This window comes from Typopeltis vanoorti, chromosome 1 (genome assembly GCF_054136105.1).
Source record: "Typopeltis vanoorti isolate ZY-2024b chromosome 1, IOZ_Tvanoo_1.0, whole genome shotgun sequence".
Lineage (NCBI taxonomy): Eukaryota > Metazoa > Arthropoda > Arachnida > Uropygi > Thelyphonidae > Typopeltis > Typopeltis vanoorti.
Window position 1 is genome coordinate 144,679,842 of NC_143549.1, and position 23,197 is coordinate 144,703,038.

At 34.8% G+C, this 23,197-nt stretch overlaps 1 protein-coding gene across 3 annotated transcripts in view; it reads left to right on the top strand.

Moving 5' to 3' along the window:
* Positions 1-5,424, top strand: part of LOC150110505 (Ig-like and fibronectin type-III domain-containing protein 1) — a 325,466-nt gene extending 320,042 nt beyond the window's left edge. For all 3 annotated transcript variants that reach the window (XM_090394289.1, XM_090394271.1, XM_090394280.1), the window contains 2 exons: positions 877-1,055; positions 4,681-5,424. In XM_090394289.1, coding sequence (XP_090250415.1) covers positions 877-1,055; positions 4,681-4,818 — 317 coding nt within the window. In that variant the 3' untranslated portion in view covers positions 4,819-5,424. The remainder of the gene's footprint in view (positions 1-876; positions 1,056-4,680) is intronic.
* Positions 5,425-23,197: the final 17,773 nt, after the last annotated feature.

Genomic DNA, 23,197 nt, shown 5'->3' on the forward strand with positions numbered 1-23,197 from the left:
AGTATCAATGCAATGTTTTTTCAGTTTTCTAGCAAATAAGGTTTTACATTTTACAAATACTTTTATTTACTTACTTTTATAATTTTGCATCGTTGAACTGAAGTCTTTTGGCTCTTTATTTCAGTAAAACATTTATAAGGGCTTTTCAACTAAAGATGATATATGTGATCCATTAAATTAACAGGTCACATATAGAGACCCGTTAATTTAATGTCACACACATCAAAATTTGTACTACCAGAGATTTCATTTTTTTTTGTCTCGAACAGGCAAATCTGGATATATTATAGATACATTCAGAGACAGACATACTAGACCATGTTTGAGTTAATCCCCCTAGAACTAGAATAGGATTAGCATATGAACCCCTCCCCCCAGTTGCTTGGTCTCGAGACCATCCGGTCTGACATGGTAAGAGCAAGATGAGATGTTTTTGTGTAATGATGAGAGATAGGTGTATTTGTTTATTTATTTTGTTTGATATTTGTATTAATGAGACATAGCTGACAGAGAAGGATATACATATAAGGACAAAACATGAACTCAGTCATCTGCAAGCCTTTTCTCTCATGATACAAGGGGAAAAGTATTAGTGCTATTAAATTTATTCTGTGCATCATTATGAATTAATAATTTCCTTCCTAGTTTCATTCAACTCTCACACTACTGAAAAATCCTGCCCAAATTCACATATCCTTAGTACTATTCTAAAGAAAATTCACAATACTAAATGCAAACTTATAATCATACTAAATACATACTATAATACAAATTTGTGGTCTCCATAAGTTTGTTATAATGAGAGTCAACTGTAAAAATCTGAAATAAAGTTGTTTATTTTGCATATAAATAATAATATGTTTCCTCCTATTTTAGGTAGCGGTGTTAGTAGTGGTGGAAAGATTGCTGCAGGTGTAGTTGTTGGCTCTTTACTACTTGTTTTAGCTGGAGCAATAGCCATTTATGTGTATTTGAAATTCCATGGAAAAGCAGCACCAGGAACAAGTGTATCTTTTGAAAATCCCACTTACATGAGAGATAGTTTATCTTTGCAGGTATATAGCTTTTGGCTACTATTTTTAATGAATGAACACCTTTAAATTGTATTTTCAAGAAATTATTTTCATATATAATATGGTAATGCAAACATATAAATACCAATATGTATACTATCACCTCTGACTGTGATATTCTTTGTTGGGAAGAATGAATCTCATTTAGAACATGAAGAACTTTTATAAGGGGTTTTCCACAAATGTGTGTATATTTTCTCATGCAAAACAAATAAACCAGTCTGTAAACATATGCAATTTTCAGAAATAATGCACACTCACTTTGTAACCGTGAAAGCCACCAACCCACCAATTTGACTATATATAAATGATTATGAATTCTTTCTATTTCCAAAAAATTATTATTTTTCCATTATTCTCTGATAATCTAGAAACCTTTTTTTGGAAAGTCTGCTTGTCTGGATTTTAGGCCAAAGGTTTTCAAGGCTTTTTTTTCCTTCCAATCTTCAAAATTACTTCGTTTTTTTTCTTCTTTTATTAATTTTACACTAATATGCAATAAATATATGATAAATAAAAATATTTTTTCGTTTTTCACTTTATTCACTTTATTCATTCACTAAAAGAAAGGATTCTTTCTTTATATATAAATTTAAATACAATTAATGGAGCAAGTGGTGAAGAAGGCGCTATGTGACATTGTATCTTAACACATTTTTCCATAGTTGTCACACCTGGGCAAAATTCTGCATAATTCAACCATTACACCAAGTTCTCTCTCTCTCTCTCTCTCTCTCTAATTTTGCTAACAAGTTAATCATAGCTATCTACTTGATACTATTTTTCTGTTGACAGTATTATTTATGCAAACATGGTTAACTATATACCATGTTTATATAGTTAACCATGGTATATAGTTACTTCTCAAAAACATGTACCTATCTGTTCCATTTTTTACTCGTGCTCCTGTTAGATATAGTTGCACATTATTGGTCCTCCTTATAATGCTACCGACTTCTCTGATGGGATGGGTAGATCTCTGGTAATTGCCTAGTTATTACTTAGCTTCTTATCAGTAAACTCACTATTTACTACACTACAGCTAATACTTGACTTCTTGCTTTCAAAAAGAGCAGGTGTGTTACCCTATCTCATCCACTTCTCTCTTTAAAGAATAGACACTCTATTATGTGCTGTATCATAGCGTATAAAAGTTTGCTGACCGCACATCACATTTGAAATCAGCTTCCTTATCTTCCTTGATAATAATAGTAATAATTATTATTATTATGTGACACCTCCAACGAGTTTAAAGGCTCTATGGTTATCTGAACTCAGAAGGATGAAAGGAATATTTTTTTTTATATTGGAAAGTTTGCTAGAATCAGTTCCATTTACAATAGGATCAAGTTTGTTGTAATAAGCATAGTCTGTGTGCAACTACCAATCTCTTCAAATTCCTTGCCTTATTGTACAGGCACTGCTTCTCATCATATTGTACTTAGAATATGAAAATATATAAATATACTAAACCGAACTTCTTATCTATGCACTCTATTTACTTAATGCATCAACGCTGATATTTCTGCATAAATAAGTATACATACAAACCTTTTAGTCAAAAAGTTTTCATTATCCATTATGTTTTTTTTTTTTTATGTGGCTCCTGCCCACAAAAGTTTTTGTAAACTTTTAGTACATTCATACCATATGTATACCAAGGATTTTTTTTTTCTATTTTGACTAATGTTATATAAGAATTTTTTCAAGCCACTTCAGGCCTTCAATAAGTGGACAGTAGTCTCACACTGTCCACTTACTGTCCACAAATTCATCTCACACCTAAATACTCACTTTAGCATTAGACTTTCTTAAAACTCTAATGTTTAACATAAAAAAATAATACTCATTGGGGTTTCATCTCTTTTTTTTAATATATATATATATATATATATACACTCACCTATAAGAATCTTTGGCAGCATTATACTCTTGTATAAATATTTTCTGTTGAATATCTTTTTTCCAGTATATATAGACCGTAAATTATGTACACTGTATGGCTCACCATACATTATTATTATTATTCAGGGCTCTATCTTAAACAACATATCTCTCATAGCACTTCTCAGACATTATTGTCTAGCTCTCTATGGAAAAAGCCAGAGATGGGCCCCCTTGTCCTTTTTCCTTCCCCTTGTTCTACCATATCTTCCCAGTGTCAATCCAATAAACACCTTTCATCAGTTTAAATGTCTCACTCATATTATCCCTTTATCTTCTATCCATCAAGCTCAGCAATTTGCATGCCATCAGTCTTAAAATATCAGAGATGGTACCTTCTCCATGGTTACTTCATAACATTGAAATTTCTGCCACCTGGAAAGGTGGCATATACAAGGAAACCATCTCTTTGCTCCAGCATATGACTGTCCTTCTCATTGTCATAATCCATTGTAATGTTTTTACAATTTTAGCAGTGTTACCTGTACACATCATCTCTGTCCACCATCACTCCCAGATATCTCTCTCTCATCTCTTCCACCTACTTCAAAATTTCTCCATTAATTGGATACTCTGCATTCTAAGCTTGCCTACCAAATTTCAACACCTTGCACTTTATTGCATTAAACTGATGGCTCCACTCACACTCCATTCACACAGTCTATTGGAACTGACTGTAAGACAACAGTATTTGTTCTGCTTCTCATGGTTCTTTCCAACTTTGTCATCTGCAAACAGCTGTTATCTCCAATTAAGCTGTTCCAATATCATTAACATACTAGTGAAACAACAGATCCCTATGGCCCTCCAATACTGACTTTCATCTTTTGGGTGATACCACTCCTCCATATACAACCTGCTGATATCTATCTGACAGCCAGTTACCTATCTTACTCACTGATCTATTATCCAGTCCCATCTATTTCAGTTTATCTACTAGCTTGTCATGTGGTAGTCTATCAAAGGCCTTTGAAAAATCCAAGTACATCACTATATATATGCATCTCTCTTATTCAGAAAATTTATCACTTTGTTGTAATATCTGAGCAGATTGCTAAAGCATCACATTCCCCCTAACAAATCCATGTTGACCATCATAGAAAATGCAGCTATCATCAACCCTGAATCCTAGTCCTCACCAACTGCTCAAATATTTTAACAACAACTCAGGACATGCAGATCGGCCTATAATTTGTAGCCTCATTCTTATTTACACCTTTGTGAAGTGTAACAATTTTTCCCATTTTTCACCATGTTGAGTGAAAAGTGGAGTGAGTCTTATAGAAGACTCACTTCAAAACCATTCAAGTGCATTCAAAACCATTAAGTTCACAGTTCCATTTGTTTGTCTTCTCATCCACATTCACAAATTGCACTCTTTTCTCTTCACACAAATTTCTAGTGAGAAAGATAATCTCTGTGCAGTTTCCAAGTTTTCTAGCATCTGGATATAGCGATGTAGTATGTTTTTGGATTTACTTTTCATTTATTCTTAACCTTTTGCCTGTGTGTTATAATTTTACTGTATTGAACAATTCACTACTTATTATATAAAAAAAAAATATTTGATGCTATTATATATTGTGTGTGCATGCACATAAGCTCTCAGACTTTTATCCTTTCATTCTGTATATTTTACTCTTTATTTTTTGGTTCCTTTCAGAATTCTTCATTGGCATTGGAGAAAAGTAATACTAGTGGGGGAACTGGACATCAAGAACTTGATCATAAGTCAGTGAATCAGCAGAACAATTATGGCATTCTTCATCAAGATCTGCGACTCCCGAATGGTCAAGCATAACCTCTGTTGAGGATAGTTTGAAATATGATGTTCAGTGCTTGTGAATTCAGTGCATGCTACATTATCTCACAAATTGTACCATAACAGATGTACTATATCACATGTGATCTGATAGGTGTGATAAAAACAATATGGTGGTTTAAATTGCATATGTAAATGATGTAACACTCATACTGCTAAAATATTTCTCTTTGAAGCCAAACATGACCTTTGCTATTTCAAAGATGTCAGTGTATGTGTATGTGCCTTGATCACATCTTCAGGTAAAATATTTCGATTGTATTTAACTATCTTCAGATATGAAGGATGGCAAAGGAAGAGGACAGCAGAGCCTCTGTGTAAGGACTATTGTTCGAACATTCCCTTAGTGCTGTTTAGAACAGAAAGACACCAGTGATATGGCTAATGTTCATATCTCATTATACATAGAGACAGTATTACAGATATATCAATGGACATAAAAGATTAAATAGTGAAAAAGAAAATTAGACTAAATGAATGTTTTCACTCATATAGTAGAATTTTTTTTAAAAATACAAGAATTAGAAAAAAAAAGCAGTTATAAGAACAGAAAAAAAAAAAGAAAGCTGCACATTTTTTCAAGAATGGTTTGTATAATTAAAATAAGTTATGGACCGTAACAAAATAGTGTTCTCATTTATTTATGACCATGATGAATTATCATAATCATGAAAATTTTTAGTCAACTCATTTTAAATCAGATTTGACTCACTTTTATTTTAAATACTGGCATGTAATTTTGCATTTAAATCATTCCATATTTTAAAGCATAGAACAAAAGTATATAGCTTTGTAGTTCACCTTAATAGAATCAAACAAGACAAATAACTTTCGAAGAGATGCAGTTATGATTCAGTCTACTTCCTTTTGTACCGTAATAACTTTTCTCTGGAATACAAGATGAAGTCATACTTTAATCTTGTAGTCTAGATGCCTAAAAATCAGGAATGGTTTATATTCGAAATGAATATTGCTGAGTATAATTTCACTGCACTTTATGTGTTTATTTAAAATATTATTTATTTTAAATAAAATTATTTAATTTTATTTAAAATCTTAATTTTGTAAACAACTATTTACTCCCAAATTGGACTGTTGGTCTCTAAAGGAGAACAGCTGCTTCCATCAGAAGTATTTCTAATTAAATCAGCCATTAAGATTTCTCTGTTTTAAGAATAGCATTTCTGAACTATTTATAATGCAGAAACCTAAAGTATAATATCAGTTTTCACTTGCTGGCCTGGTTGATTGAGTAGTTAACGTATATACCCTATAGCTAATAGACTGCAGGTTCGAATCCTGCCATGGACATGGATATTCGTGATCATCTTTAGGTGGAGATGAATTTCATTGCCCAGTGTGAGACCACCACCTCACATATTGAATGCCTGAAGTGGCTTGAAAAAGTTCCATGTTTGGTCTCTAGAGCAGGGTTTCCAGACTAGGTAAAAAAAATAAATGAAAAATACAAATATATATATATATATATATATATATATATATATATCATTAACCTACAATGGTACGAATGTACTAGAGGTTTATAAATAAACCTTTCATGGGTGGGAGCCACATAAAAAAAAAAAAAACTAGCCTCAGGAAATTTTTATTTTTGAGAGTCAAAAACTTCAATTACAAATCTGGAAGCTTTTATTCTGATATATGAGGTTTTTGAATTACTAAATAGTTTAAATATATGTCTCCTAATACAGTCAGTAATATGATTTGTAACATATTTTCATATTTCTATTTCAATTCATATTTTTCTGAATGTATGGTGCTCTGTATCTGGTCATTGTGAATTACTGTGAAAACTCTACAGGAGTAATGTACCATTTATCTAACCACAGTGGGAGAGCAATTTCCCATCCTAATACTTGTAGTCAGATAACCGAAGTACAGTTACATGGTATTATACCAGAAGTCACGTGGCATACAAAGGTAGGAGTTCCATAGCTCAGTTGGTATAAACAAAGCCCTTTGGTTGGAAAGAGACTTGGTTTTGATTATTTATGATATGTGGAACCTTTATGATTTTTTTTCAACTAAAGATGACCAGTCTCATACAGAGGTGGGTTTTTTTTCTTCTTCTGGAAACTCAGGTTTTTTATCCCTCCAAAAAGGCAAACTGGCCCATGACTACACATATAGAATGCTTTGAGGAATGATGGTGGTCTGTGCTGCCCCCCCTCCACCTAGAAAATAGTACATTCTGACCAATATCTCTTCTTGCATGCCAATACTAGTATCCTATCCTCCTTGATATCATATGGAGGATACTATATATAGTGTCCTTCATATGCTATCAACAACATGCAAAGGTTGGTTAATTGAATAATCAGTTTTGAAGGTCAGATAAATGCTTGATAGTTACTTAAAATTATTTTAATTTTTTACTGAATGTCATCCTTTTATTGCTAAATACTACATTATTTATACTTATAGTGATAATACAAAAAATAAAATACATCCATACAGGGCATCTAAAGGAAGCAGCTCAAGGAAAGATTAGTGTTATTTTGGCTTTATAATAATTGGCAATACTTTTTTTGTATTTCTGTAAAATTTCATTTATTTTAAATACTTTAGCCTAATTGCATAGTGTCCGTGGATTGTTTGTTAGGTTTTTCATGTATTTGTAGCTTACATTGAACAAAAACAAAATGACAATATGAACAATCTTTGTCGTGTCACAAAACAAACATGATAAGCACCACAAATTTCTTGAGGAGAACAGTTTATTGTCATGAGGTAAGGGGTATGGATGTGTTTGCGGGGAGACTGAACCAGTGAAATGAGAAGATTGGATTGTTAGAACAATATATTGATGGACTGTAAGCTGTCAGTAAATATGAGTAGGGAATGAGAAGTGAATATTTGATAAAGGATAGAAGGTAGGGAGTGGTCTAAGGTTGTCAGTAGTACTAAACAGAAAGGTCAGCAACAAAATATGAGTGCTGAGAATATAATTGTGAACAAGATCAAAGGAGCAAAAGAGAATACAAATTACAGAATAAAAGTGGAGCATGATTATGGTAATGAAAGAAAGCTTACCTTCCAAAATGCAATAGAATAAGTGTGGAGTGAAAGGAATGCAAGCTTTGAAGAGTAAGTTTTGCAGAATAAAAAAAGAGATGAGGTATATACATGGCGATATTAGATATTTAGTGAATATTAATAAAAAGTGCCAAATCATAGAATGAAAGAAAGAGGTGAATGCTTAGGAGTGGTAAAGTATGGTGATTCCATTATTAATGGTGTGGTGTATGGGAACAACTGTGATTTAGACAGATGATTTTGTTGAACCGAAGGAGAATGTCAGAATGGATATGAAGAGGTTAGTGAGGAGAGTAAAAAACAATAGCTTGCTGGAAAAGGTTGTCATTGTTGCTCAGGTATGAAAATAATGAATTGAGATGGTGAATAAGAGATGGTATGTTAGCCGTACTTCACAAGGTGAAAGAAGTACAGTTTTTTTTAATGTTTATGATGCATTTGAGGGATGGATTGAATGATATAAAAGTGATGTATTGCATTTAAATGGATCTGATGTGAGTTAGCTGAAGGACTGTTACTAATGGAAGAAAGCGTACATCATTGTTTGCAGTCATTGTTTTGCATTACTAGAAGTGAGTGTAATTAGTGATGCAAACAAAAGATTAGAGGAAGTAATGCAAAGTTTGAGAGAGTGGAACAGATGAACAAATTAGAAACAGGAGGACAGGGAGACACAACATGAAAAGAGTGTTTTGGAAGAGCATGGGAATGGAATGGAATGGCCTGGGATGTAAAGGGACTAGTTGAATCTGAAGAAATATATGGGGTAAGTGATGATATAAGCTTTGGAAGGAATGCTCTAGTCTAGTGCATTCCTGTTTAACATGAATCTTGAAACAGAGAAAGTGCCAATTTAGTGGAAAGTAGGGGAAATTGTTCAACTTCACAAAGGAAGAGGATAAAACTGAGGCTACAAATTATAGGCCAGTCTATGTGCATGTAGTGTTGTCAATGTGTGTTAAAGAAGTTGTTGAGGAATTCAGAATTAGATTGATAATAGCTGTATTCTCTAAGATGGTCAGCACTGGGTTGTTGGGGTATCATGTTTTAGCAGTTTGTTTATGTACACAACAAGGTGACAAATTTCATTGAATAATCAAGATTTATTTATTTTTTAATATTAAACCCATATATTAGAGGTTAGTTGGTTAACCATAACACATTAGTAATTAATCAAATCTCTTCCATGTATAGGAAGAGATTTGATTAAGGAGGAACATGTTCACATTAGATTTAAAGGCCTGGTTATGGTATTTCTTGGGAAACACACAGGAGAGGAGCTGTTCCAGAGTGCAGCAGTAGGAATGAAATAGGAGGAAAAATTTGTTTTGTGGGTTAGGAGTTGAACTATGAAGAGATGTTTGGGTGGCAGCTGCACATGTTTATATGAATTTGTTAGGGAGAATTATTGATGCTAGTTCTAATGAACATTTGCCATGAAAATATTTATAGAAATGCATGCAGTAGATACTAAACTGCTATGGAAAAGCAGTTAGAGTGAGTTGCTCAGAGATGGATCATTAATCAGTCCTGATTGCTCTCTTCTGTATTGCATCGCACACTTTTTCTGGAAATCTTGGGGGCACAACCCTAAATGTGGGAGTACTACATGATGGATGGGTGGATTTGTGATTTTTACAGGATTAACAGCTGTTCAGAGATAAAGTTATGCCTTGATCAAAAGAGGAATCCTAATTTGTATAGATGCTGGGGAGCCAATGGCTATAATGTGTTTGTAAGACCAGGAGAATGTGGTTCTTTTTTTTTTCTTTCTGTGGGAAATGAGGCAGTACTGTGTTTTGCAGTCATTGAAATTGACATGGTTATCCAAGCCCTACTGAAGAATGGTTTAGAGATCAGAATTTAGGGTTGCACAAGTTCTTGTGCTGTGGCTTGTGGTGGTTTTTGTGGTGCAAGGTTTCTCAAGTCAGAAGGAGGATGTAATTTGCTATCATATTGGATTGGTGTGAACTGGAGTAAGTCACTGATGCATAGAAGAAAGAGGGCAAGTGAGAGGACAGAACATTGTTGGCCTAGTAACTATTAGTTGTATAGTTAGAAGACAGGAAACTATCCACTATCATGTGCGGAGTGCATGCAGTGAGAAAACTGACAACTCACAAGTCAGTTGTGGAAGTTTGTGCCAGACCCAGTCAAAATATTGAGTGCAGTCACTTGGGATGTGACTGCACTCAATAAGTACTCTGTGGTACTTCTCTCAAGGTGAGCAGATCTGTTGATTGGAACTGGTGGAATTAATACTGGCAGTCGTTTATTAGTTCAATATCTTCAAGTTAATGTAGGAGATGGGTGTTGATGGTCTTTTCCATTACTTTGGAGAGGTGTGAGAGAGAGAGAGAGAGAGAGAGAGAGAGAGATTGGGTAGTAGTTTGATGGTAAGGATTTATCAGCATTCTTAGGAATGGATTGTACATGAGTTAGTTTCCAGAGCATAGGGTAGATACCAGTGGAATAAGCATAAAAAGACAACACAGAACTAGAGTCAACTCTGGAGAACAATTCTTCAGGACAATTGGAGCAATGCTCAGGATCAAGGGACTTTTTAGTATCTAATTTGGACAGGATTTTTCTTATCACTTTCTGATGAAATGTCACAGAGGTCATTGAGTGTTCGGTATTTAGAATGGTTGGGGGGATATTTACCAAAATCATCTATGCATGCATTTGAGGAGAAGTATGATGCTAGAAGATTTCTGTGGGTAACAGTGCAATAAAACCATCTCAGTGCTGTAATGGTGGGAGCAGTGTTGGTCAAACATTGTGACCAATTGCTTTGGAAAGAGACCAAATGACTGCCATTTGGGCACAATACAAGTTTCTTGCTTTTGGCTCTTTGTAAATCAATTTTCAATATGTTGATTTTCTTGCAGCTGTTTTGGATTTTGGTGTATGCAGTGAGGGGATTTCAAGTTCTTGATGATAGCTAGTAGCAGCATACTCAGTTCTTCATATGTACAGCCTTGGCACATCTTTTGGAGAGCCAATGCTTAATTATAGATGGGAATTTAGCATATAATTGAGAATATATGCTTCAATACTAGTGATGATTGCTTCAGTGATACACTTGGTGCACATGCTTAGATTGAAAGGCTAAGGACAATAATCCATCCAAGGGAACAAGGAAGTCAAGGAGGTCATCTCATTTTGTATTTTTGTAATGCTAGACAACTCTTGATTGGGAATTGCTATATTGATGTTGCTCAGTAGGAGAAGAGATAAGCACAAGGTTATGGTCTGAATTAAGTAAAAGGGATTCAAACCCCACTATATATATTTGGAGGGATCATTATTGAGGAAGACGTCCGGAGTGTTTGGAGAATGGCTTGGATTATCTGGTATTCTGGTGTGCATGTGAACAATTTGTGTTGGGTCATTTGTGATAGTACATGATTTGGTGTCTCTACCTGTTTAGTCTCTGTTTTTTAAGAAGGAAAGCCAGTTGCTATTGTGAATGTTAAAATCTCCAAGGAAAATAACATTGTCATTGGGAAAGTTGGAATGAAGGCCACTGATGTTGAAGAAGAGGAAGTCAGAGAGATCAGAGTGGTTGGTTGTATTGTGGTAGCAATATAAATTTGACAGAGTGAGGCAGAAAGGTTTCAGCCAAAGAAGATCTTAGTCAGGAGATTCTAAATTAAATGCTCTCCGGTGTGGTCAGAATGAACATTTGCATAGGTGCCATCCTTGGGCTAAAAGGAGCAAAGAATGTGTGTACTTGGAAAATTTGAAATGAGTAATGCTTGGAGAGGCTGAAATTTTGGTTTCTGTCAGAAATAGCAGGTAGAGATTGGCAGACTGGATTTGATTGATTGTCCATGATAAACTGGTAAGTAAATTGAAACAGATGAGATTGAATAAGCAACTAGTGAGTTGGACAGATAATTAGCTGTCAGATAAGTATTGGTGGTTTGTCTTTTTGTGTGTGTGTGTGTGTGTGTGGGTGGGTGAGAGAGAGAGAGAAGTATCTAAAAAGTGGAAGATCACTAGTGGAGTACTGCAGGGCATGTCTGGGGACCAGTATTGTTTAACTTATATGCTAACTTTATTGGGTTAGGCTTAACTGAGATATGTAGTTATTTGCCAATGATGCAAAATTTGGACGAGAACTGTGAGGAGCTGAGCAGATGTGACTTTACAGGAGATCCCAATAGACTGTGAGTGGGCAAGTTAGTGGATCTATCAGTTTAATATTGCAAAGTGCAAAGTCTTGAAATGTAATAGGCAAGTTTCAGGTGCAGAGTGTACAATAAATTGAGAAATTTTGAAGGAGGTAGAAGCAGTGAGAGATCATGGTGTGATGGCAGACAGACACTTGAAGTTTAGGTGTTACTTTTGCTAAATATTGTAAGAACCTTACAACAGATTATGGCAATGATCAGGAGAACCTTGACATGTAGAAGCAAAGAGGTTATAGCTCCCATGTATAAGGCCTTCACTGGGTTTAATATGGACTACTGTGCATAGATTTAATCACCTAGTTTTCAAAGTAAAGAGGATATATTAGAAGGGACTGGAAAAGTTTCACTAAGTCAGTTTCAGATCTATGGAATGTGGATATAAAGACAGATACAGAAGAGTATATGATTGAAACATTTAAGTTGGTGATGTGTTGTTACAAAATTAATGTGGAGGAGATTTTTCAGAAAGTTGAGAGACAAGGGTGTGACAACAAGCCATCCCAAGAAGCTGTATAAGAAGTGTGCAAGGAAGAGAGTGAGGAACAGTTTCTTTCCATGGAGAGTGGTTGGGGAGTAGAATGCATTGTTTGAAAGTGTGGTGAGTGCAGAGACTGTGCAAGGGTTTAAATCATGGTTGAATGATTTTCTGTATTAGAAAGGGTAGTCCTCCCACAATGAGTCTTTTTTTCCCATTGAGATCTGATATTAAAAATAATAATGCATCTCTTTTTCAATGCTATAGTACATAAGTAAACTGGTTAAACATGACCTCCATTTATCATACTTATGATGACTATTATAGAGAGTACTGACATTATGATCCCAATTCTGTATCTTAGTTCTCACCAATCTGTCAAAAATAAGAAGACAAGTAGCTTTAGTCTTATTACCACTTTTGTGAAATGGATTATTTTTACCCTCTTTCTGTATGCTTGAGATGCTCTGTTGCAAGACTGTTGATATGTGGCTACTCTCAGACTGCTGCTAACTGACTGTAACAATCCCTTAAGGATGTGATATAATAATAATAATAATAATTATCAAATCCCATTGACTTACTGACATGAAGTTTAATTTCTCATATATATCCTGCCTGTTCAGAATCTGTTCATCCTCTTCCATTCATTCTAAACTCAAACTTCTCATGATATCACAATTATGATGAAGAAATACCATGACGAACTGCTCATTGAATACCTTGACTATATATATCCTAGGCAGCAGTTACCAGTCTACCATTTACATCCATTAACATTATCTTATCATAAGAATTCTTTCTTCAACTAGCCACATGGTGAAAGAACTCCCAAGATTTTACATGGCCTGACCGGCAAATTTCTGGTCATGCTGCAGTTTGCTATCCTTGCCATCCAAATACCTTTCTGAGCCCCTCTTTCTATTCTTCATGCAAATGATTATTGGCTACAGTCTTCACAGACCTTTCTTCTACGTAGACTGCATACATAATCGCTTCAAGAATTTTGCACACATGCTCTACAGCCTTTTTAATTTTTAAAATGCACATTGTCGCTCTTAAATAGTTCTTAATCGGTGCTCAAGCAGAATTTATATCTTTATCACTTGCTCCTCATTCCATGCTATATCGCTACGGCTGTCTCCTAAACTTTTCATAATCACCAGCCATGTAGCTAAACATATATATCCTGTCCTTGCAGAAGTTCTCATATAACTGGTCAACACCCAGGTGATCACATCGTAGTTGGGAGAACACACATCATAGTTGGGAAGACACCACAGGTTTTGACAACTCCATCTAGTTGTAGGAAGACGTGACACTCCATTCACAATCACATCCTCTTATTATGTGATCAGATCTTTGACTGTTGAATGCCTTTGATTTCTCTCTAGGAAATAGGCAGAACTCCTTTAGTCCTAAATAACTTTGTGCAGCCAAGGTCCATCCTTCATATATTTAATGATAGCGATCCCAAGGTATCAATAAATCAAAACTTTGCAGGTGAGAGAGAGGGAGTACTGCTGTCACATTGTCTGATTTTTCTCGAGATGCGGAGTTAAAAATCGAAGTTTCCAAGTTCCTATGCTGGAGATCGATTAACTCAGGAATGTTCAAATAAAAGATTAAAAAGTTCCTCTGTTCTGTGACTAGAATTGAACCTAAAATATAGATGAAAATGTGAAAATGCACAGACCATGTTTTTCTGATCTGAAAGAAGACGATGCGAGTTGCATATCAGAATTTAAAGCTTATTAGTTTAAAAAAAAACAGTGTCATTACAGTTGTGTTTATTTTAACGTATATGTAAAACCCAATCAAAATATGATAATCAGATTGTGGCAGTGGCGTAGCTAGAGCTTTTGCCGCCCCTCTCAATACACACCAAAAATACTACAAAAAGTCAAAACAACGTATAGGGAAATAAATTAAACACTATATTTATTTTTGAAATAAAACTTTAATTTCAACATTCTAAAATGTTATTTTTCATGCCTTTCTGTTAGTAAAATCGTCGATGACATTGGCGAAGTCTATTTCATAGTAATGTAGGTAATTCTTAATCAATTTTATTTAGAAAAATTTCTCTCACAACTAGCAACACTTACAGCAGTTGTGGGGAAAATTCGCAGTAGTATTACAATATTTGGAATTGAGTTCTCGAGACTGTATTTTAGAATTAATTGCGAAAGTTCAAAAAGGTTCAAAGTGCCTCCCGGGGCGGACCTTCTCTCCCCCCCCCCAACTATGCCACTGGTTTGCGGGAACATGAAAGTAATAATTACTACCTTCCCTTAATAAAATTGTGCTACTACCCTCAGAATAGCCCATTCCCATTCATCTATTCCCAAACCTCTCCCTATATGCAGGGGCACGCCAGTAGTGTCCGGCGCCTGTGTGCAAAACTTTAGTTGGCGCCCCTATCCCCCCCCCTCCAATAAAAAAATCACTTTAAAAAAACTTTTTTTTTTAAGCATTTCCTCCTCTTTGGCGCCTTTACTGTCCCATCGCACACATTGCACATATGGCCGGCGCGCCCCTGCCTATATGAAAGGAATCTCTCAATCAAGTTTTGTTCCTTATCGTTCTTCTCCTATACTTTTATTATAATATTATATTATATTATTTGCTCTATTTCTCCTGAGTCTTCTTTACTCTCCTATCGTGCAGACCACCATTACCCGGATTCAATGCCCTATCCCCGTGTTTGGCATATGGTATGACCATGGACATCCAGAAAATGAGGATCCTGACTGTCTCGATCGGCTTTGTCCTCTCCTGCATCCAGGCAATCCTGGATGGCTAGGCAGAATCAATCGTGTAGTGGGCTTGTTACATTTCTGGTAACATTGAAACTAACCATAGCGTTTTCAACTGGTATTTGAGCACATTTATTGCTTACAGAATAGTGGGTATTCATATAACGCCTTTGAGCCTGAATACTTCATTCTCGGATTTCTTGGGCCCCTCACTAAGTTCCAAGTATATATATAACAGATACATCTGATGACAGCAATAAGAAATTGATAACATCTGGCACACATGTGAATATAGTGTTGTTTCTCATCCTGCAACAGGTGAGCGACTCTCGGCATTCTCTATTCGAAAAGGTTTCGAAGGATTAACAAGGATCTCCAAAAATGCTTAAAAATACATTCGGATCATGCTCTTGAGGAAACATTATGTCAGCAACACTCAGAAAATCTACCGTCATCAACGTACATAAAGGGAATACCAATTTTGGATCACACTCCATAAAAGGCCCAAGTATTCTAAAGAAGTAACATCAGAATAGAACTAATTTCACGTTACAGATGAGGAGATATGCTCAGAGCTTAAAGATCAAGAACAACATATATGAAGCACATCGTGACAAACAGGAAAGGAGGATGGTCTGATTTCTATCAGGTATATCATTCTTATTTTTTTGATACGCTGAATCTTCCAACATATATAAAAGTAGGATATCTCGTCTGTCTCATTAGGTGCTACTTTGCCATCATATTTAAATGACTGATTACGCTTATGGGATGTGTAGGATACCAATAGTACCACAAGAAAAGTTTATATTATTCCTGAAACAATTTTCTTCCAAATTAATCTATTTTCTGTAAGGATTCCAATATTGTCAGTTCTTTTATTTCAGTCTTCTATGCACCGCCAAATATATCAATCCACCTGGATTTTGGTCTTCCTTTGGGTCCTGGTCTTATAATTTTTACGAAGGTTACCAAAACCTAGCCTGGTAACCTTTCCTTTCTTCTTCTTTTTAAGCGATCCACCTGAGATTAGCTTTGCTCACACATTCCTGAATACTAACAATGTCAAGTTCATTCCTAGTATCTTCACTTTTAATATCGCCGAAATGAAGCCTATTGGCTCTTTATATTTAAGTAACTTAATGGTTGCACCTGTTTGACAACTTGTATAGCAGAGTATATAAGTTCTTTTCGCTATACCCTTTGGTATCTATTTGGTCTAGCTACTCACTGATGAAGCCTCAAAAAAAGGCTGAAACTGGTCTGGGTAGTGACCTCCCACCATAATGTAATAACAGCATACATTTCCTAGGAAATGTGTTTTTACATTATGGAAAATACCAAGATTAGCGATCAGAACTTTCCCCACCTTTGCGACGAGTTGCCTGAGATTGTACTACGTACTAGGACTACTTGCATTAGCTCAAGCTAGTAACCGCCGATACTTTTATAGTTTACTATATTCGGCATGAAACTCTCTGATTCCAATCTTTGAGTTTCTTATTCGGTTTTAAAACAATGTGGGATTTAATGTCCCCTTAATTTGAATAATGTTTCACTTTTAATATGTCTGGTATGGATGATACCTATTTCCTCCCCTAATTTTTTTTTTGTTTGTTTTGTTCAGAAGTCATATCTGTAGTCTCTGATCTAGTTCTCACATCCATAAGTTAAATATTGTTTAAATATTCTTGTATAACGCTGGATTAGTGCTATTACTAATTTCTCTCTTATTCCATATAAATTAATCTGTTGACTCACCACTATACCATCTTGGCTTATTCTGTTGTTTGTTTCCATATTTAATTTGCATTTTCATTAAAGTGCTGAAATGTTTTACTTGTTCTACAGGTTTCCCATTTAGAATTCAGCAAATCTTAGCAGTGTTATTATCTATTTTCATAGTGATTGTCGTATGATTGCTGATTTTCATACTACATTTATAACGGCAGTCATTCAATTTAGTGTAAAGAATCCTACAGACTTGTACTGGTTTTATTTAAGCGTATAAAATCATCTGCATGAAATAAATACATAATGATATTAACATCTCTAGTTTTCATATCATGCCTAATTCCACTTCTCTTCATCGATTCTATATGCTGACTTAGAACTTTATATTTAAGTAGTAAGTTGTATAATGTCAACAATTGCTCGGTATAATGTTGCATTTATGCTTATAACTGTAGCATTTGGAATAATTTTTCTCTTGGCACCTTGTCATGCCTCTTCCAGATCTTTAAAATTTAAATACCCTTAACTATTATATTTCTATGATTTCTCAGATATTTTTCCTAAAGTGAAAATCTGACCATGACGATCCCAATTTAATCCGAACCTAATTTACTCTCCAAGTTTTCCTTTCACAATGTTTCTTAGACTTACCTAAATCCAATAAAATGCTTTAAATGTCAAAAAATGTATGCATGTCCAAACTGTCTGTCACAGTTCCGCGATCTATGCTCGATTATATTCTTAGTTAAGTGCAGATAATAAATCGTGCTCTAAAAATAAAATAAAGTAAAAAATAAATAAATAAATAAAACAAAATCTAAACGCGTCAACTTTGAGGGTGATCATCCACTCTACTCCCGACCATACCAAAAGTGGAAGGATATGGTCGGGAGTAGAGTGGATGATTTATCTACAATAAATGAAGACCGAGGAATATCTCGTATCAGAATGCAAAGAGAAAGCTTGCCACCACAATACCTGGTCATTAAATCCTCTTGATGAGAAGGTGATTACGAAAGTATTCAAATTAATGACCTTGTTCTAGACCAAAGTCTAGGTGGATTGATTCGGTCAGAAGTGACTTAGAAGCACGAAATGTTAGATATGACAATATTGGAGTGCTCACAAGTGATAGATTGATTTGGAGGAAAATTGTTGATAGGAGATTAATAGTGATGTCAACTTATTCATATAGTGCTGTCATAGTAACCTGAACACTCCTTGGGGATACATATCAGGATGATGTTAAATTAATGATGAGCAAATCCTTATGTTTATCACATGATCCCACCCACCAATAATTTCATCATACTTAATAAATTTAGTTTAATCCTTTATCCAAGTGTAAGCAAACAAAGTTTGCACCTGAAAGTATCTTCAGGACTGAGGTAATGCGTAGCAGTATACATGTCCGCAAGGAGATGTGCTTTGCATTATGGGAGATACTGAGACAAGGAGTGATGAGATCTTGGTCCACCTTTGCTCCGAGTTGCCTGGTGTTGTACCACCTTACCTCAGTCCTGAAGATATTTTCAGGTGCAAACTTTGTTTGCTTACACTTGGATTAAGGATTAAACTAAATTTATTATAGTCTAACCAAGTGAAAAATAAACTTCCTTTCATCATACTTAATTATGATTGCTTCTCTTTGAAGCTTGTTAATCGCACGAGATTTTAATATCTCACTCTTAAAGCAATTCTTAGAATGACCCGATAAATGAGAACCCATGTCAAAAAAGCAACACATAAAGAAAAACTTCAAGATGCCTCCATAAAAAAGGAATGCTTCTTTATCTACTGAGTTTAAAGTAAATGCAACAAACGAGTAAGACATATCTGATGATGTATTTTTCTCGAGGAAGAAATGGACACTGGCCTTACATACTTCCCAAATTCACTTTTTGTCGATACCTATCCGCTGTAAGGTATGTGTTCAGACCTTACATTCTACATTCTGCTTCCCGAATGCAGAAGAGATACTTTTCATGAGTTTTCCATTATATCCTCAAAGGAACTATATTCTTCTTATGGACACCTAATCTGAGTGAAATACCTTTTCACAACTTGTACAATTTAATCTTGACATAGTTAACCAGACACCTATGAACGAAGCAATGATGAATGCAATAGAAATAGATTGTATTGTCCAATCATTCCAAGTTTTTGGAATTGCCATTCCGAAAATCATGTCTAGAGTCATGATGTGAATCCTGAGTGCCAAACAACCAAAAAAAAATAATTAAATAAATAAATAAAAATAAAGACAGAGCATTGGCATATTCGGAGATACTTCTTCCAGCTTTAAATATGTTCGGGTCAAAACATGTTACAACAGACATCAAACAAAAACAATCTTGGATCCAATTTACATCATCTATCAGTCATGCATTTTATCAATCATACAACCAGTGCGAAAGAGTTATGTGATGAAATTCTTAAAATGAAGGGTAGATATAGAACTCACCATTAATCCATCCCGGATCATAACTAATAGTTGCTGAAAAATCACACACAGTCTGGGAAAGCTTTTCGTCGGAGCAAATGAACGTGCTCTGTCGCTTGGATGGGATCAGTTGTCCTTTAGCTATGCCCTAAAATAAAATCTTTGCTAACCATCAAGCATAAGAGCACGCATCGGACTGCTATTCGCTCCTATTTTATGCATATGAAACAGATTATTCAAACTCGGTATGAATGTAGGATATTATCTACACTGAAGATGTTGGTCTTCATATAGTGGAAGTTTGCACTTCATCGTGGAGTCTTTCACTATACCACACCATGACAGCTAAGGAAATCGCATCACCAATCTCGCAATTGTGTAATACACAGAGAATAAAATACTTTGGTTTCTTATCTTTCTATATCTGAGCGTTTACTCAGTAACAATTATTTCATCTTCTGCTGCTTTGTGGTCCTAAATCACAACTCTTATTCTCTGTGATAATGTGAGTTGTACGGTCGATTTTCGAGATGTAAAGTTACAAACCCGCTTTTCTGAGAAAAAACTTAACCAGGGCCGCATTTACCATTAGGCGCATGAGACGTAAGCTGGGGCCTCACTCTCCATGAGGGCTTCATTTTAAAATCTTACTCCTCACAAAGAACAATGAAAAAACAGTGTATTTATAGTTGCAAAATAAAATACTTATTTTTAAATATTAAATTCATAATATAAAAACTAGAGGCCGCTGAAAAATTTGTGAGGCCTCCCGCTTTCATTTGAAATACATTGTTCTTTCCTTCGAATATAAAACTAACAGGAACTTCTGTATTCCATGAAATTCATGTATGTAAGCGTACCATTTCTTTGCTGGACGTATATACACGTCCAGCAAACCTGTCCACCATTCAGGTGGACAGAAATAAGATTCTGTCCACCTGTTGAAAAAACATGGGTAAGAAGTGCAGTTTGACCGTCATGTCCATTAGAAGGGGAAATAATCCTTCACGCTGAAAAGAACACATAACTAGATTACCTGGCGTATGCAGTATCTACGTTCAGTTGCCTACAGCAAGAAACGCAGTTGCTTGCCGTTTGCTCGGTAAGCGGAATCTAAGTGATATCAGACTAAATACCTATGAGTTATATTCATTTTGCTGCTTGTTTTTATCATATAATTATGGTTTTTAATGCCAGCGCAAAATAAGAAATCCTTTCATACTTTCTTCTCTTCATCACTTTGTATCACATCTGTATCACTTTGGAAAATCAATGTCACTATCAATTTTTTTTGCTAATATTATTTTATTCGCCAATACATTTTAAAATTCTCCCAGAACTTGATTGAAGATAATTAATTTTGTCAAAAAAAAAAAAAAAAATCAGCTGACGCCTTTTAGTTCCCATATCCCTAGTAGGCGTGGCCGTTTTTAAGCCCGAACAATTATTTTATAAATTCATGAAAATCTGAATCTAAAAATGAATACAGCCTCCATCTGTTCCAAATTAAGTTTTTCTTTTTTATTCATAATCTTAGTTCGAAGGTTATTCACAGATTGCATGAAGGTTCGCACTTTAAATTTTGCTTTATAGAGAATCATACGTAAATCTTGAATCATATCGTAATGCATAATTTTTATAACGTAATCCAGGGGTTCCCAACATTTTTGTTTCCTAGAGCACATTCTAAAATACCGATAGGGTGACGGGCACCATTTATTTTTTCAAGCAAATTTTTTGAATTCGTTTGTTAAATGAATACATACAAAGTTTACATTATAATCAAATGTTTTATTACTTAAAAGTTTACATTGTATAAAAATTTAAATATATATATGTAAGTTAGTGTGATCTTTGACATTCCATTTCATTGGCCAGTGCTTCATAATTAGGAGAATATGATGATATTCCAGTTCTTAAACTGGAATGAACAACTTCGAATGCGCGTCTACTTTACATTGTATGCGTTTAATACTCGTCATGCGTCATATAGCATGCCATGAATTGTTGCGTGATTATTTCAAACTATACGACACACGGTTGAACAGCGGCAGACACACACAAATTGGTCGACGGGCGCCACGGTGCCCGCGGGCATAGGGTTGGGAATCCCTGACGTAATCTGTAGGTTTTTGCATTTCAACTTTCTTGGTTTCCCCCTAATCACTCACTACAAATCGAAATACACGGCAGTTATGAAGTCAACTGTTATGTACATATTTTCGGCTAATTTCGATATTATGCAGCAGTTTTGAAGTAGCGATATTTTCCCTACAGTTCATCTTTCGAAAAAATGTGTAGGTGCATGCGTCAAAATGAAACTTTATTTTCCAAAATTTTCATAACAGAATTTGCTTTTAATGGCCCCCCCCCCACCACCACCACATTATCACCACACACACACACACACACACACACACACAAACACACACACACACACACAAAAAAAAAATACAAGATAACGTATCTGCACTCTCTTTTGGTTTAAATTCGTTATTTTTCCAAAGTAATTGTACCAGAGAACTTTTAATATTCCGATACCGAAATTAAATTGTAATTATTATAAATTAGCAAATTTTGTATATTTTTCCATTTATATTATTTCCTGATAAGTATAAATCATTAAATTGTGTAATATTGGGGAAATTAATGTTTAAAAAATAGTTTCATCCCACAAGCAATATCAGAATAAAATGTTTTGAACATCTGTAATGCAATCAGAAAGGTGAAAATATAATAATAAAATAAAATAAATTTCTGTGTGTATTTGGCTGTTGTTAGGGACATTTTAGTGCGTCTACTGGACGTGTTCGTTTCTCACTTTCTCAATAATTTTCGTTATCTTACAGACTGTTACTCGAGCAGAAAGGAATAAGTCTAAACTTTTAGTTATTATTATTATTATTATTTTAATTTAAATTTGAACTGATTTATATATATATATATTTTTTTTTTTTTTTTAATGTAAATGTATGTATACCAATGTTGTGTTATTTTTAGTTTATTAAAATGAGTTATTATGGAAATGTCGACTTTTATTTTCAATAAACTAAAAAAAAAAAAAGCGTATGAATTTGATTAACTGAAATAGACTTGCTCTTTTGAGGACTCATTATGATGTTGCGCCTAGGGTCCCAAAAAGTATAAATGCGGCTCTGTACTTAATTATCAGAGATCGAATAACTCAGTAATCATGCAATGAAATAAGGCTTAGGTAAAGTGTACATTCTCAATTCTATTCCAGTTGCATCTAGTCAGTTACTAGAATAGAATCGTGTTTTTGTGGAAATGCCTTAGTGTGTATGTGTGTATGTGTTTGTGTAACTCAGCGGAAGTGACGTTTGCATGTTCTGCACTAGACCGCTCGAAGATAGACTTAAGTTCAAGTTTAGTCGATGACTATAGGAACTTTTTCTCAGCCTTTCTTCGACTGGTTCCTGAGTTTGTCGATCTCTGGCAGGGACAAGCGGTTTTTTTCTCTCCAGATATCTTAGGTTTTTCGTCCTGTAAACTCAAGAAAATGGATCGTAGAACCTGTATTATTTCAGATGATAACATATCCTGTTAGGGTTAGGTAGGATGAGATATTGGCTACTGATGGAGAATGAACTGCCCACTAAGCCTTCAAAAGTTATATAGCTTAGAAAAAAAGCTTAGAAAAACAAAGCTTTATTCTAGGCTTTTTTCGGCC